The sequence below is a fragment of the Copadichromis virginalis genome, linkage group LG11 (genome assembly GCF_057382275.1).
Source record: "Copadichromis virginalis isolate Kocher_CV1m ecotype Utaka linkage group LG11, C_Virginalis_male_GT1.1, whole genome shotgun sequence".
In the NCBI taxonomy this organism is placed as follows: Eukaryota; Metazoa; Chordata; class Actinopteri; order Cichliformes; family Cichlidae; genus Copadichromis; species Copadichromis virginalis.
Window position 1 is genome coordinate 28,592,275 of NC_140628.1, and position 13,794 is coordinate 28,606,068.

Sequence of the window (13,794 nt, forward strand, 5' to 3'; positions counted from 1 at the left end):
AGATAATGCACAATGTGATAAAGCTCAAATCATCTCAGACTGCTTTCCTCCACTTGGCCTCCACACTCACAAGGTTTCAGTTCCATAAAGCACTTTTGGGATGTGGTTGAATGGAAAGGTTGAGTCATGGATGTGCAATATCTCTGTGGTGCTATGATGTCATTGTGATGTCAGTAAAATATCTGAGGAATGTTTTCACCACCTTGTTGAATCAGTGCCACAAAGAATTAAGGTAGTTCTGAAGTTCTTGTATTCCAAGGTGCAATTAACGAATGCTCAAGGTTGCTTCAGGATTCAGCATTGCATCTTCTAGTATGTGCTTTTTTACCCCACTACCAATGGGAATCTGTGGACCATTTACCAATCAGAATATTGTGGATTCCTCCAGTGCTGAAGCATCTTCATCAGGCAAGTGTGTGTGAATCTGAGCAAACACCTAGGCATAGATAAAACTGAATACATGTGAGAATAAGACTTGTAGTAGAAAGCACTTTAAGCACTCTACTGAGTAGAAAGGTGATATTTAAGTACCAGGTAATTTAATTCTGTCAATGGAAAACTCTTTCATGTATTGGAAAACCTTTAGACTGTGCTTCTGGTACTTTTTCTAAGTTTTGTTAATACTTTAGTGAGTGTGATAAGTCTTGTGACTGGGTGATTGGAGTAAGAAGGCATTAAAAAAATCATGAATATTAACATATTTATTAGGAAACGGAGCAGATCTTTACATATAATGTATAAAACATAATCACAGTAATACTTTGAAAATCCTACATGCTGCTCATCGTTGACAGACTTGCCATTAAATTGCCTGAGATCAAGTTAAGTGTAGTTCTATGGAAACAAACACTGATACATTCATCACTTTCTAAAAGTAGCTGTAGCCATTACCTGATAAAATACAGCACCACAAATTAAATGGCTGACGGTCACAAGTAAGATGTACCATTAAAAGCACAAGTTAACACTACTGTATTACAGGATGCCTTGATGAGCTTCAAAAGTTACTCTGAGCACACAGTCTCATGGGTGGGTCCTTGGATTTTAAAGCCTATCTAACCCAACACCTGACAATAAAATCACAACAGCACACCACTGAGGGGCCAAAGAGGTTTGTTACAATCAGAAGTCTGAAATGACCTTCCTTAGTTTCCAAGTGATATTTTGAAAACAAATACTTTCAGTTACCCTTATTGGTCAGTGTTGAAATTCCCGTAAACCAGTTAGAGTGTGAGTGATTACAGTGCGACACTTTGATGACATACTGGCGCTGCAGTTGTGTTAAATTCAAAAATCAAAGTGTGCAGAAAAATAAACTCTCAGCACGCCACCTTTTCCATCCTTTTAAAAAAATGTTTATCAAAACAATTTAGCAACCGTCAAACTTTGAAGACTAACAGCAGAGTATGAAGCAATCCGTGACACACATTCTTTTTGTCATGAGCATTGATAGTCTGAAACACCAAAGATCGATGTGTTGAGATGAGACAACACCGGATTATACACTACTAACCCCAGCCCCTTTACAATATTCTACTATATACCCATCTACAACGATTATAGAGGAAAAAAAATACAATAATAGTGGAACATTTTCTTCATATCGTATATCATTGGCAAGTTATTTGAAAGAGGAAAAAAATATAAAGAACATCATCACACTGGGTGCATGGACATATGAAAGAGTCAAAAAGCAACAATCATTTCACATCATCATCATGTAGTCATTGTTTTCATAATCAAAACTGTATTATAGTAAAAAACTGAAACTGTTGCACCAAGACATTCACTTTGGCTTCCTCGTCACACACCTCACATCATGCGAATGAGCATTTAATCCCTGCTTTTTCTTGAACACCCCATGACTCCTTCCAATCAATCTGAAGCATTCCCTGAGATTTCAGATTGGTAATTCCTGAGATGAGCCTAAAGAGCGGAGGTATCTTTTTTTCCCAACCAGCAACCAACTGAACTGTGTGTAGTTTGTGAAAATTCAAAATATATATAAAATAGGAAACATATATTCAAAAGTGATTAAACTGAATAGAACAAATATTAATGCATTTTACGATTAGTGCAGAGTAATATTGCATTGGTTTTGGCATTAACAACAATGGGCTTCTCCTCTGAAAAGGTTAATTGTGCACCAAAGAAAAAAACAAAACCCTCACAAGAAAATCATACAAAAAAAAAAAAACCCTCACATTTAACATCGGTTCCTATATTGTGTACCTGTACAGTATGCACTGTATATTGTTTGTTTTTGGTTGCAATATTTCTGTAGCATTGCATCCATATTAAATTACATTACAATGAATTATCAAGCACATATGTACAAAGTATTATGAGTACCTTGATGTTAAAAATGTATTACCCCAATGTATTCTCAAGTCATATGTAGCTTTTAATGATATTTGCCAATTTTCTGCTGTCTACTAGAACATTCAGTGCTGCGAGGCTTCAATCGGAGCGGAAGGAGAAGCTGCAGCACTTTTGGATGAAAATAAATAAGTATGATAGTTTTAAAAAAGTTTTAGAATAATTTTACATATATATTAATTGGGTGTAAAAGACTCAGTCAGCTTCTCCTGTAAAACGGGAGTAAAATGCTGATTAGCTAGCTAGACCTACATGCTCCTCCGTGCAGGCTTGGTGTTCCTGAACTACTACCCTACTAAGGGTTATAGGGAGGTAATGTCTTAAATAACTACCTACTAGTGGATATAAACAAAAACACCAGGCTTCCCACTGTCTGATTCTGCCTCAGTTTTACTCAAGCAAGAGGAGAGCTAGCCAGACCCTTTACTAACTTAAGTCCAGATCAAATATCTTACCAGAAGTGACATAGATGTAACGGGGTTTGTGTCGCATTGGTTTAAATTCTTTCAAATCCAAATTGAGGTGATTATAAAACAGCGCTCTTATACACAGCAGCCACTGCAGTTAGAAGATACTTCACATGGAAAGTTGACAATGGTTCAAACTCCCATGAAAACAACTTAAAATGAAGAGAAACCTTTTTTTTTTTTTGCTGCCCCCTTTGGGTCAATATTTTGATTGCTATGTTTTATCCCAAGGTAGTGCAACACATGACAGCTGGTATGGTGTAGTATGTGTGCCCAAAGAAAACTTCCTGTCAGAAAATGGGCAGGGTTTGTAAAATAGTCCCCCAACCTCTTTCTTCCTGTTAATTACCGAAACCCTATACCAGTTTTTCAGAAAGACACACTAGGCTATGGTTGGCACACTAGACCGAGCTCTCAGCCTCAAGCATATATGGTAAACAGACTACAGAGATCTGTTAACTTCACTTCTCTAACGCTCTACTGAGTTTGCTTTCACTTTCATAAGCTGTTTTAATGTGTTACAGCCCTGACATAATCGCCAACCTCAACTCAAGATAACCCCACAAACTCCCCCCATTCTGAGACTATATGAAAGGCTGAGAGCCTGGCTTGGATGTGGTCTGATGTATGCTCACCAGAGACTGATTTCACAAAGTGTTTGGTAAACCTATCCATCGACGTGTGAAGTGACAAGTCAATCCGCTAGAGGTCAGTAAAGTCAGGGAACTGTTGAGTTACTCTTTAAGGAAGTATGGCGGTGTGGTGTAAATACTGTAGTGCAAAGAGGATTTGACTTAACCCCAGTTCAAATCACAATCTCTGAAGCTGTATTCTGAGAATAGTTGGTTTGTCATCGGCTTTTAGGATGATAGATTTACTAGCAGACCAAACATGGACCAGTGAGGTAAACCATGTACTTTTAGATAGCCAGCCAAATACTGGATGAACGAAAAATGAAATGAAAAAACAAAAAACAAATTTAAAAAAACAAATCTGACCAAAAGCTGGAAAGCACCTCTGGTCTAACATTCATTTGGCCCCAGGAAAACTGGATGGTCAATTGCAATATTGGCAGCTGCCAATTCATTGCTAACATACCCTTAACCCCCCCCCCCCCCCCCCCCCCAATGTTATTTCACAAACCCCTCCCCCATCCCCGTATGATATGCAAACTCTAACATTCATTACAGATGTACTAACTGTTACATCTACGCCCTGTCGGATAGTGAGGTGTAACAGTCGGGAAGGAAACAAAATGGTAAGGCAGCAAAAGTGTAGCTATACTAAACACACTGAGTATTACTCAAAGAAGAAGAGGTATAATGCCCACAGCAGAGGCACATTATTATATAACAGAAATCTACGTAAACTCCTGAAGATCATCCATTACATAGCATTGCTCACTACAATCTCCAATCCCCAATACCAGTGATTCATACATTAAGCAAGCGTCCTGAGTGCAATAGTACAGCAGTATTCCTGAGTGTTACACCAAATAAAAACCAAATAAAAAAAAAAGACTTCAGCAACATTCTTCATGAGTATTTTTAACCTGAGGTAGTTCCAAAAGCAGCTTCAACAGGTGGAAGGGGATTGAGTCTCCCTCCACTCCATCAAAGCAGTTTGATTGGCCTCTGTGCTTCCCCAGAGTCGGATCCTGTGTTTAATCAGAGGTCTCGGTAGGTGGTGCCTGCTGGCTGTGCTCCTCCTCGTCTCCTTTGGAGGAGAACAGTTTTCCCTGAGAACCCGGTGAAGACTGTTGTGCTTTGATTGGGCAGCTGGCAACCATGTGGTCAATGCTTTGGCAGAAGTGGCACTTCTTTGGCTGGGGAGGTAACTTACACTCTTTGGCATGGTGGTCTAAGCCTCCACAGTTGTAGCATCTGAAAGAATAGAAAGACGTCTATTGAACCTGCAGTGGTCTCAAGAAAACAAGCAGGAAACACAAGTATATCTCTGTATTTGGATATGATATAGCTTCCATATCCAGAAGAGATGAAGCAACCTATTATGTGGTATTATTGTATTATTGTATCACAATGTTGTGATACAATAATACTCTGCTTGTGATTAAACATCTGAAAACAACATTTTAAGGTCAGATAATGTTCCAGCTTGATATCAAACTCTATACCAACCAAAAAGTAGTAACTAATGTGACAACTAAGAGACATTTTTGCATGTTGAGGTTTTCAAGCTGCAGCAAGTTACAACGTAAAGCCCTCAACTTAAAGCTTTTAAGTTACCACTAGATGGCAACATGTCACCTAAAATGAATGAGTTTGCATTTGGTCATACTTTAAGTCTTTAGGGAAACAGTAGAAGGAAATGTTTTTAAAAGTTTTCTATTTGACCAAAAATACCATTAAATTTCAGTAGCGTCTGTTTTGATTAGGAGGGTTTTTAGAAGACATAAATTGGGTGGCAAACCTGGTATTTTTATGCGGACCTTGTTACCATGGATCTTTAAGTTTTGTGAACCGCTTGAGATGCTTTTGTATCAAAGGTAGGACCATAAGGTGCCCACTGTCCACCGTTTGTAATCTATAGCATGGCCACGCGTACAGGGGCAGAAGACAGATGGGTTGTGGGCGTGGGGCGGTCAGTATGTGGCTCTGTGGACCCTCTGCTACCTTTGTAGCACCAGATAAGGTTGGATAAGGGCGGCTGCCAAAGGGTCAGTGTGGCTTTGTAGCTGTGGTCGTTGGGGGTGGTGTCAAGGTCTATACCATCACATCACAGAAGCTCCCTACATCAGCATCCATCAGAAGGCAAGTGGAAGGAAGGGGAAGTGGTCCCTTTGTCTAAAAAAGCTGCAGTAATGACCTCTGAACTCTGACCCCCAACCCCTCCCCAATCCCATCCCAGCCCCCCAGCTCTCTTGCTTTTACTCATACACCGTTGCCATGACAACAGTGACCCTTCACCCCCTTGGCAGGGCTCTTACATCTGTTATCAATTAAATGGACAGGAGGGCTTTTTCCCCTTGTTTCAGTCATATAAATATATAGATGTATATGTACAAATACCCTCAAAAAGGTGCCGTGTTTTACCCCGGTGAAGCGAAAATTGATATAATTATCTCCATATAGGTAATAAATATGATCAATTATTCACACGCATACATCCATGAAACCCAATCCAGTGTTGCATAATGAAATACACTGAAGGGGAATGATATCTTTGGATCAGCACAGTCTAGGGAGAGGTATTGAACACAGCAGCCCTCCCAGGACTCTTTGAGGCAGTAATGATCTGTTTTCACACTCACTACTCTCTGGCTGTAATCACAACTGACAGAGGGGGTAAAGTTGATACACCTCTAACCCTGCATTAAATGAATATTCAAAGACTATCCCGAGTATCAAGGCCCCCTTAGTTCTTTTTTCTTCTGCTGGGAGGGGTATTGTTGCCTTTGCCTTTTGATCTTCATGAGAATTTTTTTCCCCTTCTGAACAGAAGCTGATGTTTTCTCCGTTTATAACATATTAATCATTAGTACTGACATATTAAATTTATCACTTTTTAAATTTCTTTTAGAAACGCCTTTTAAAAAAATCGACATATTTTATTTTGATAACATCAAACTAGCACCTTGATTTTTAAAACAGGATTTTAAAGTTATTTTGAAGTCAACGCTTTTATCAAATGAGGTTGGTAGAGGAGGTTTTGGAGGAGATGGAGAGTGGGTCGGTTTGAATTCACCAGGGGCCAGCAGATTTAAACAGTTATTGATCCAGGTCACACGTCAAGCCTGCTGATGTGACCCTTACTAGGGCTAGATGTGGGGGTTGGGGTCAAGGGAGAGGAAGCAAAATAGGGAGAAACTACAACATCATTGTGTATCTACTTCAAACTCAACAAAAAAAGTGCAGGATTTTTTTTTAAATTAATTAATTTATTTTTTGCTGTTGTTAAAGAAGTAAAAAGTAAAACTGAAATATTTTATTCCTGTGTTACTGTGTAAAGTTTATGAGTGTTGAAGTTTTACTGCTAATTTTAATTAGCTTTAGAGCTATTTTTATTGGGTTAGTGATGTTTTTTCTGCTGTTATTAGTACAGTTTGCATATAGTGTACCATAGAAGTATTTCACAAATTTTATTTTTTAATCTGACACCAAGATGCTTCAAATAATTGAACATAGAACTGAAAGAAATTAAAGATATTTCTCTTGTCGTGTCCCAGTTCATCCATGCGTACCTGTCCCCCTTTGAACGCCGCTTTTGGACCTTCTTGCCTTTGGGTCTCCGCTCACTGCCCACGCAGTGGATGCCACCTGGTCCGGTCACTCTCTGTGACTCCAGACCTTTGGATGACTTTTTGAAGGTAAACTCGACCGCCTCGCCCTCCTTCAGGCTGCGGAAGCCTTCCATGTGCAACTTACTCTGAAAAGGGAACATAGGGAGATTTTCCATCATGAGCGTAACTGTTTCATGAATTTGAGTTTTCTGGCCATTCAAGTGTATAAAGCATTTGCAACATGGGAGAGTGCTGATTGATAAACGATGTGTTTCTCCATCACATGTAGATATCTTGTATGATATATAGAGTGATAATTGGATGTTTTACAACTCCTAATATCACACCAAATCACCTCCACGTTGAGCCTGTGGAGACTTTGACCCTTGAGATCAACCCCCACTCATTCCTCACGGTGTGATATCATCAGAGGCCAACTGCGCTTATCAGGCATTTAGTATTTTAAGGTGATTGCCAGGCCTCACCTGATGATGAGCAAACAAGCACCAAAGCTTGCTGTTCCCACTCTACTCAGCAGTATGCACACACCGATTTGCAATTCAAAGCACTGTTTCCCTAACGCTGCATTGTCTATTTGGTGTTGTCTGAGTAGTAAACCTGGTGGGGATAACCTTCAACCCATCCCCCCCTTTAAAAGAAATTCCAAACTGCTGCCCCCACCCTGATCCCTCTTCCCACCCACATCACAAAGCTCTTCTAACACACTGACCACCACCACTAACCCTAAACTGCAGGATGCAGGGGTTGGTGTTCGAGTTGGGGGTGGGGTGAAGCTTCTCTGTGAGGTTGGGGGTCAGGGTGACATTCCATGAATAGTTGCTTGGCAGAAAGAGGTGGAAGATAAAAGTTTCGGGAATGCAAAAATGATTGATAGCTCTCTTTCATATCGGTACTTGGATATAATGATGATTTTGATCTTACGAGTTCTTGGCTTAATCAGTCATTTTATCCACTGTATTTTAACTGATACTGCCTTCACCTGAAGTGACCTTTGAATAGGATCATCTTCTAGATACTAGTGTCCTTATAGAAACATTTTGGACTCCCAAAGAAAGGAAAGAGATGAAGGAAAGGGGAAGGTGTGGTGCAGTTTTGAGGATAAATCCCATAGACTGGCTAACACAACATGGGAAACCCCTCTCTAAAATTCCCGTAGTGCGACTATATGATTAAATAGTCACTCATACCGCAGACTGCTGGCAAAGGAAAACCGATCCATTAATTATGGGGTTGTTTTGATAGGCATTAATCCCATTTTCTTTTATTTTTTTTTTTTTGGAGTGAGTTATCATCCATCTATTACGTGCGACCATCGGTCTGCATTCTTTCTTTGCCCAAACCACAGGGAATCATATTCCACGACAGGTTATAATTTAAAAGGAGACAAGTAGTTAATCTCCAAAACGCAGATTTATATTAAACAACAATTAGGACACACCAGTGGTTAAAACTGAGGTTTAAATCGTTACAAACACAGGCGGGGGTCCAAGTGAGCCAACTAGCAACACCCCCATCAGTGAGAAACAAAACAAACAAAAGTGATGTGTTCTAATCCTCCAACACTGAGTCACAGCTGAGCATCTGCTGCAACGTCCTGAGCAGCGAGGAAACATGATTGGTGAGCCATGACAATTGAGTGGCATTGCGTGGACGTCCATAGAGCCCCAGTCCCATCAGGCCTCTCTGTGCTGCTTACTGTTAACCATTTCCTCTTCAACGTGTGACCTTCCTTACCCCAGTAACGGACCCTCAACACACCAGGTTAGTCTCACATGCAGGTACAGAATCAGGATGGGGCCATTTAAAAGTGAAGGACCTGTAAACAGAAGATGACTGGAAGCCAACTGAGTCAGAGAAAGACATCAGAGCAGTGAGGGACTATAAAGGGACTACCGCTGAGACAAACAGGGGCTCGGTCACGGCCACAGGGTGCTTCATTCGAATGCATGGCCCCATTGTTCACCTGCACAAAGGCCAGAGGACCCTGGGAGTTAATTTTCCTTGACACACGGCCACTAATTTTAGGACTGAGGCCTTTTCTTTTGCAATAACCCCTGTACATTAATCACTGATGTGTCCAGGTTTTCTAAAAGACAGTAAGAGAAATAACTGGCTAAAATGACACCAGTGATATTATAGTAATGGTCAAATGGAAGCTCAAACTAAAAGACAAACATGTGGCCATTTGTAAAAAGCATTCAGTTCAATAACTCTGAACAGTGATTTTAATGTTTTTAAGTAGCATATGACCGTTTGTATGAATCTATACTGATGGCACCTGCGCTGGTTCTAATTTCATTTGAGTCCCTGCGACTGCTGGAGCACTAATCTACATTTCTGCCAACTGAACTGATGTTTTTGGTTTGCAATATGAGTAATCAAATACCAGCTTCCTGTGTATAGTCAAAAAACATATCAGAGCTGTTCCACAGAACAATTAAATGTTTCTATATGCATCATCATCAGTAGGCAACAGGAAGACAGAAACGAGCAAGACCTGCTTGAGAGGACATGCAAACTTATTATAATGAAATGTGGATGGCAGACCTGTGTTATAGCTGTGTATATTATGTAGGTGCATTTATTTATTATGCATTATTTAATCTTAGCATAAGTCTAAATGATGCAAAAAGCAGATCAAAACTAAGTGTTACAATGTAGGAACACATCTTCCCATGATGCTTTGAGAACAATTTTGAGAAATTTACCAGGGTGTTCGTTAAATTGGTGTGTTACACTGACTTACAGATCTAGTGTACCTCTGCCACACACACAGAGGGGGTTGAGCAGACGGCAAAGAGCCTTTAATCACTTTATGGTGAGAACTTTGAGGTGAATGGGCAGCTAGTGAGAATGCCTCTCATTCACATGCGAAACCTTTATCTTATCAGATAGAAATGGAGAAGCTCACTGAGATGAAAAAGGAGGAGAAGGGACCTCCCCACACCCACACACAAACAAAAACTCAAACACTTAACTTTAAGGTGAATAAAAGTGTTGGAATGAGCCTTCAAGCTCTACTTTAAAACTAAAAGTAGGAACAGCAGCACCAGGTGGGGGGGAAAAGTGTGTGAGGTGACTGTGTTGTATTTAGCCACCTCAAGTTTGACTGTTTAAAATGTGTTTAATCTGAAAAGCAGTGATCAGGATCAGTAACCCTTTTTAGATACCACCCCAATAGGTTGCTCAAATGATGTGTTAAAGAATTCTGTTCGCAGGTGGAAAATAAATGGTTAAAAAAATCTAAACAAACACCCACACACAAAAACAATGCACACTGATTGTTCACGTCTCCAGATGGAGATCAATTAAACGTTTCCTCCTCCTTAATGGCTCAGTTTTCATGCAGCTCAGGAGGCTTATGGATGTAAGCCTGTTAAAAGTGCGCTGGCTTCAATGAACAACAAAAACCGCACATTCATCTCTCCATCACATTGTGTCAGCGTCCTGAAAACCACGAGGGAGGCCCGCTGCTCCCCTCTGGCTGCAACACGTGTTCCCCTAAAGGAGAAACACCCACCGCGCAGCAAAAGCATCAATTTAACAGTTAGACGTTTCCGGCGTTGTAGCAATTTTTTATCTTTAAATGTCTTTCAGTGCCCGCCCTGTTGAAGGACTGGATTTCTGATTAACCTCGCTTTCTTTAAGTTTTTGTTTGTTGTAATGTTTTAACTTGTGCCCACAATCCTTTGCTGCTGGGACTAGGTCTAAAAGCACAGAAAGTGAAGACTGGAAGAAGATAAGATTGATCTCTGATCTCCTGGTGTGGAGAGATTTTACTTGCTTAGATGGAAAACATATTTTTACCTTTACATTTTAGATATCTTTATTGGGATGCAAAGGAGCTGGTCCACACACCGCCACCACCAGTGCTGCGTTTCACATAATAAACAAACACCACGTCGGAGCAAAAGCAGATCATACCTGATGGACGAACACATCCACCGGCTCGTCCAGCGGCTCTCCCTCCCGGCTGGTCATGGACAGGAACCCGAAACCCATGCGGACGTTGAACCATTTACACACACCGACCCCGTGGAAAGACTCTGAATTCTCCTCGGGACTCGGTCCTTCATCCTCCTCGGTTTTACACACTCCTACGATGAAACAATTTAGCAATTACTACAGAAAAGCTTTAAACCTGCGAAGGTGACGATGCTTAAAAACGCAAAAGGTTTTTTTTGAAATTGAAAGGTTTTAAAAAACGGAAATACAAAATTTCCTTTAGGCTAGGCTACCCAATCAATAATCAATACGAATCAATACAATGAACAAGATTAGGCTGTATTTCTCGCAAAATTTGAAATAAATTATAGCCAACTTTTTAAGGGGAATAAACATGCGACTTTTTTCAGCGAATGCACAACGAACTGGTGCATTAGCGCAAAAAGGAAACAAAAATATTCTCCCTTCCCGTAAGATGCACAAAATTTTAAAGACAATGCAAAGCACTGATAGACACACGGACTGCACATTTTAACGTTCAAGTGTGTGAACAATGCGTTAAAACGTTCGGCTGCAATCGAGCACACAGGCCACAGGTACAACGACTCAATTAACTTGCAAAAACTAGTAAATGTAACTCAAAATGTAGCTCAAGTTACCCAACCTCGGAGCTGCTTCTTAGAAACGGAACCCATGTCTTCAGTTCTGCCTTGAGTCAAAATCAGCACCCAAGCTACAGTATCCAGTGTACAAGCCCTCAAACTGGGTAATCCTCGCAGATTGCCACTTTCATGCAAAATGCTGTGAAACGCAGAAGCTGCGCAGCGAGAGGGAAAGCGTGAGAGGGAGGTAAACAAAAGGGGGCTGGCAACCTATCCCCCTTAAACAATGAGGGGTGGGGGGTCACCGGGAGAAATTTCTTTTTCTGTGAAGACCCCGACCCCCCCCGTTCGCTAAACAAAAAAAAAACATCTTAGACAATACATCGAATTCCTGCCCCACCAGAAAGCGCTCTAACCGTTCCCAGAGATAACTCCCTAAAACCTGCCAGCATACCTTCTGCCATGTTCGGGAGCTATGGTTTAATCTCAGTGTCCACTGCTGCCGTTTCTCCCCTTTCTTTGGACGCCTTTTAGCGCTCCTGCAGTGGCCAGCTCTGTTGGTCAATACAAATGACCATTTCCCACCCAACAAAACCCCCAAACACTCGGTCACGTCCACGTGATTCACAATTACAGTCCCCAGGGATACACCGCATATTGCGTGATGGACGAGCCCAAACATGGGAAGTGGCCAATCACTATAATACGCTTAATATTCTTATACCACCTTTGTTGTTGTGATTGACCACTACTTCTGTAACCAGTGTAACATCCTTATATTGCAACCTAAGCATCTGTTCTAGTAGTGAGTTTACACTTACTGTAAATTTATCTGTAATGTATTTTATAGGCAGGGTGAGGCATTTATCTGCCTAAAATGCAACTTTTATTTAAATAAAACCGGATACTAGAACAAACATTTTCGTGTAAGACTTGAAGCTTTTAAGCATTTCATTTAAATATAAATAGTGAGGTGAAGCTGCATGTAATAGATGAAAAGGCCAGAAGTAAATGGTGTATAACACTCTACTTGAAGCAATTAGTTTGAGATGTTCTTTTAAAAAATAATAATAATGGATTTGAATATCTACATTTTATATCTATGTCATATTACTTCTCACGTGTGTTGGTTTCCTTATAATCAGAGATTCCTGTAACTGCTCTCCTAGGAGGGTTTAATGGTAATCCAGATGAAATTGTGAGTGGGGGACGGTTTTTTTCCACATGCAGCAGAGGAGGAAGAGCTCAAAGGAGTCAAACAAGCAAGATGAAGGCGTGAAGAAGAAAACGGGAGAGAGAGAGAACAACAACAACTCGGATTTAACAAAAGCATGCAAAGCAGTTTATGCAAAAAAGAAAGAAAAAAAGAAGGCGACCTCACGAAAATAAAACGAAATCATGGCTCAATAGTGATCGATCACATCACGTTAAGTGTGTTGTTGAATTGCGTCCTTGTGAAATGAGTGATGCTTTAAAGACAGGAGGGGGGATAAGCAAATTTATCTCAGCCCAAATTAAAAAAACAAAATAAAATAAAAAAGATTGAAAAGGTGCTATTAACGTATTACTGGTGATGTTTATGTGTTGTTACATTTATAAAGGTTTTGGAAATGACAGATAAGATTGCAGAAAAGGGAAAAAATACGCAAAGTTCGTTTACATGTATTATACTGTTGTCTATAAAACACGGACACATGGATGTATTTGAAATTGTAATTCGTTTGCTTTATGCTACACCAACAAATATAAAAGATAGGGTTTTGCATTTGCTAATTTATTTGTGTGTTTGCTAAATAAAAACGATTTATTACTGTCACTGATTTGGCCTAAATTGGTAATACTAAATAATATTGAATATACCCGTTTTCTGTTGTATTTTACTTACTTATTTGTTGAAATGGAAATATGTGATTGATGACTGAGAGGAGGCTGTGGCTCCCAGTTTATCACAATTACCACAACGACCTCTTGTGGACCCACAAAACGCGTGTTTGTGGCCCCAGGATAATATATTTTAATTTAATATGGAAGCTGCACTTCATGCTCAAAGAAAGAAAGAGAAGAAAATTATTAATCAGTGGTTACGTTTATTTTTTTTATTTTCTTTTTTCTTTTTTTTAAATCAACAGTATTTTAGTAT

The 13,794-nt window shown here is 40.0% G+C and overlaps 1 protein-coding gene across 1 annotated transcript; it reads right to left on the reverse strand.

The window, feature by feature from the left end:
- Positions 1 to 4,505: 4,505 nt before the first annotated feature.
- On the reverse strand, positions 4,506 to 11,747 carry lin28aa (lin-28 homolog Aa). Its single transcript, XM_085472711.1, has 4 exons — positions 11,717 to 11,747; positions 11,032 to 11,204; positions 7,048 to 7,232; positions 4,506 to 4,729 (listed from the first exon to the last, which is right to left on the reverse strand). Exons 1-4 carry the CDS (start codon positions 11,745 to 11,747, stop codon positions 4,510 to 4,512), a joined length of 609 nt encoding a protein of 202 aa, XP_085328837.1. The 3' UTR covers positions 4,506 to 4,509.
- Positions 11,748 to 13,794: the final 2,047 nt, after the last annotated feature.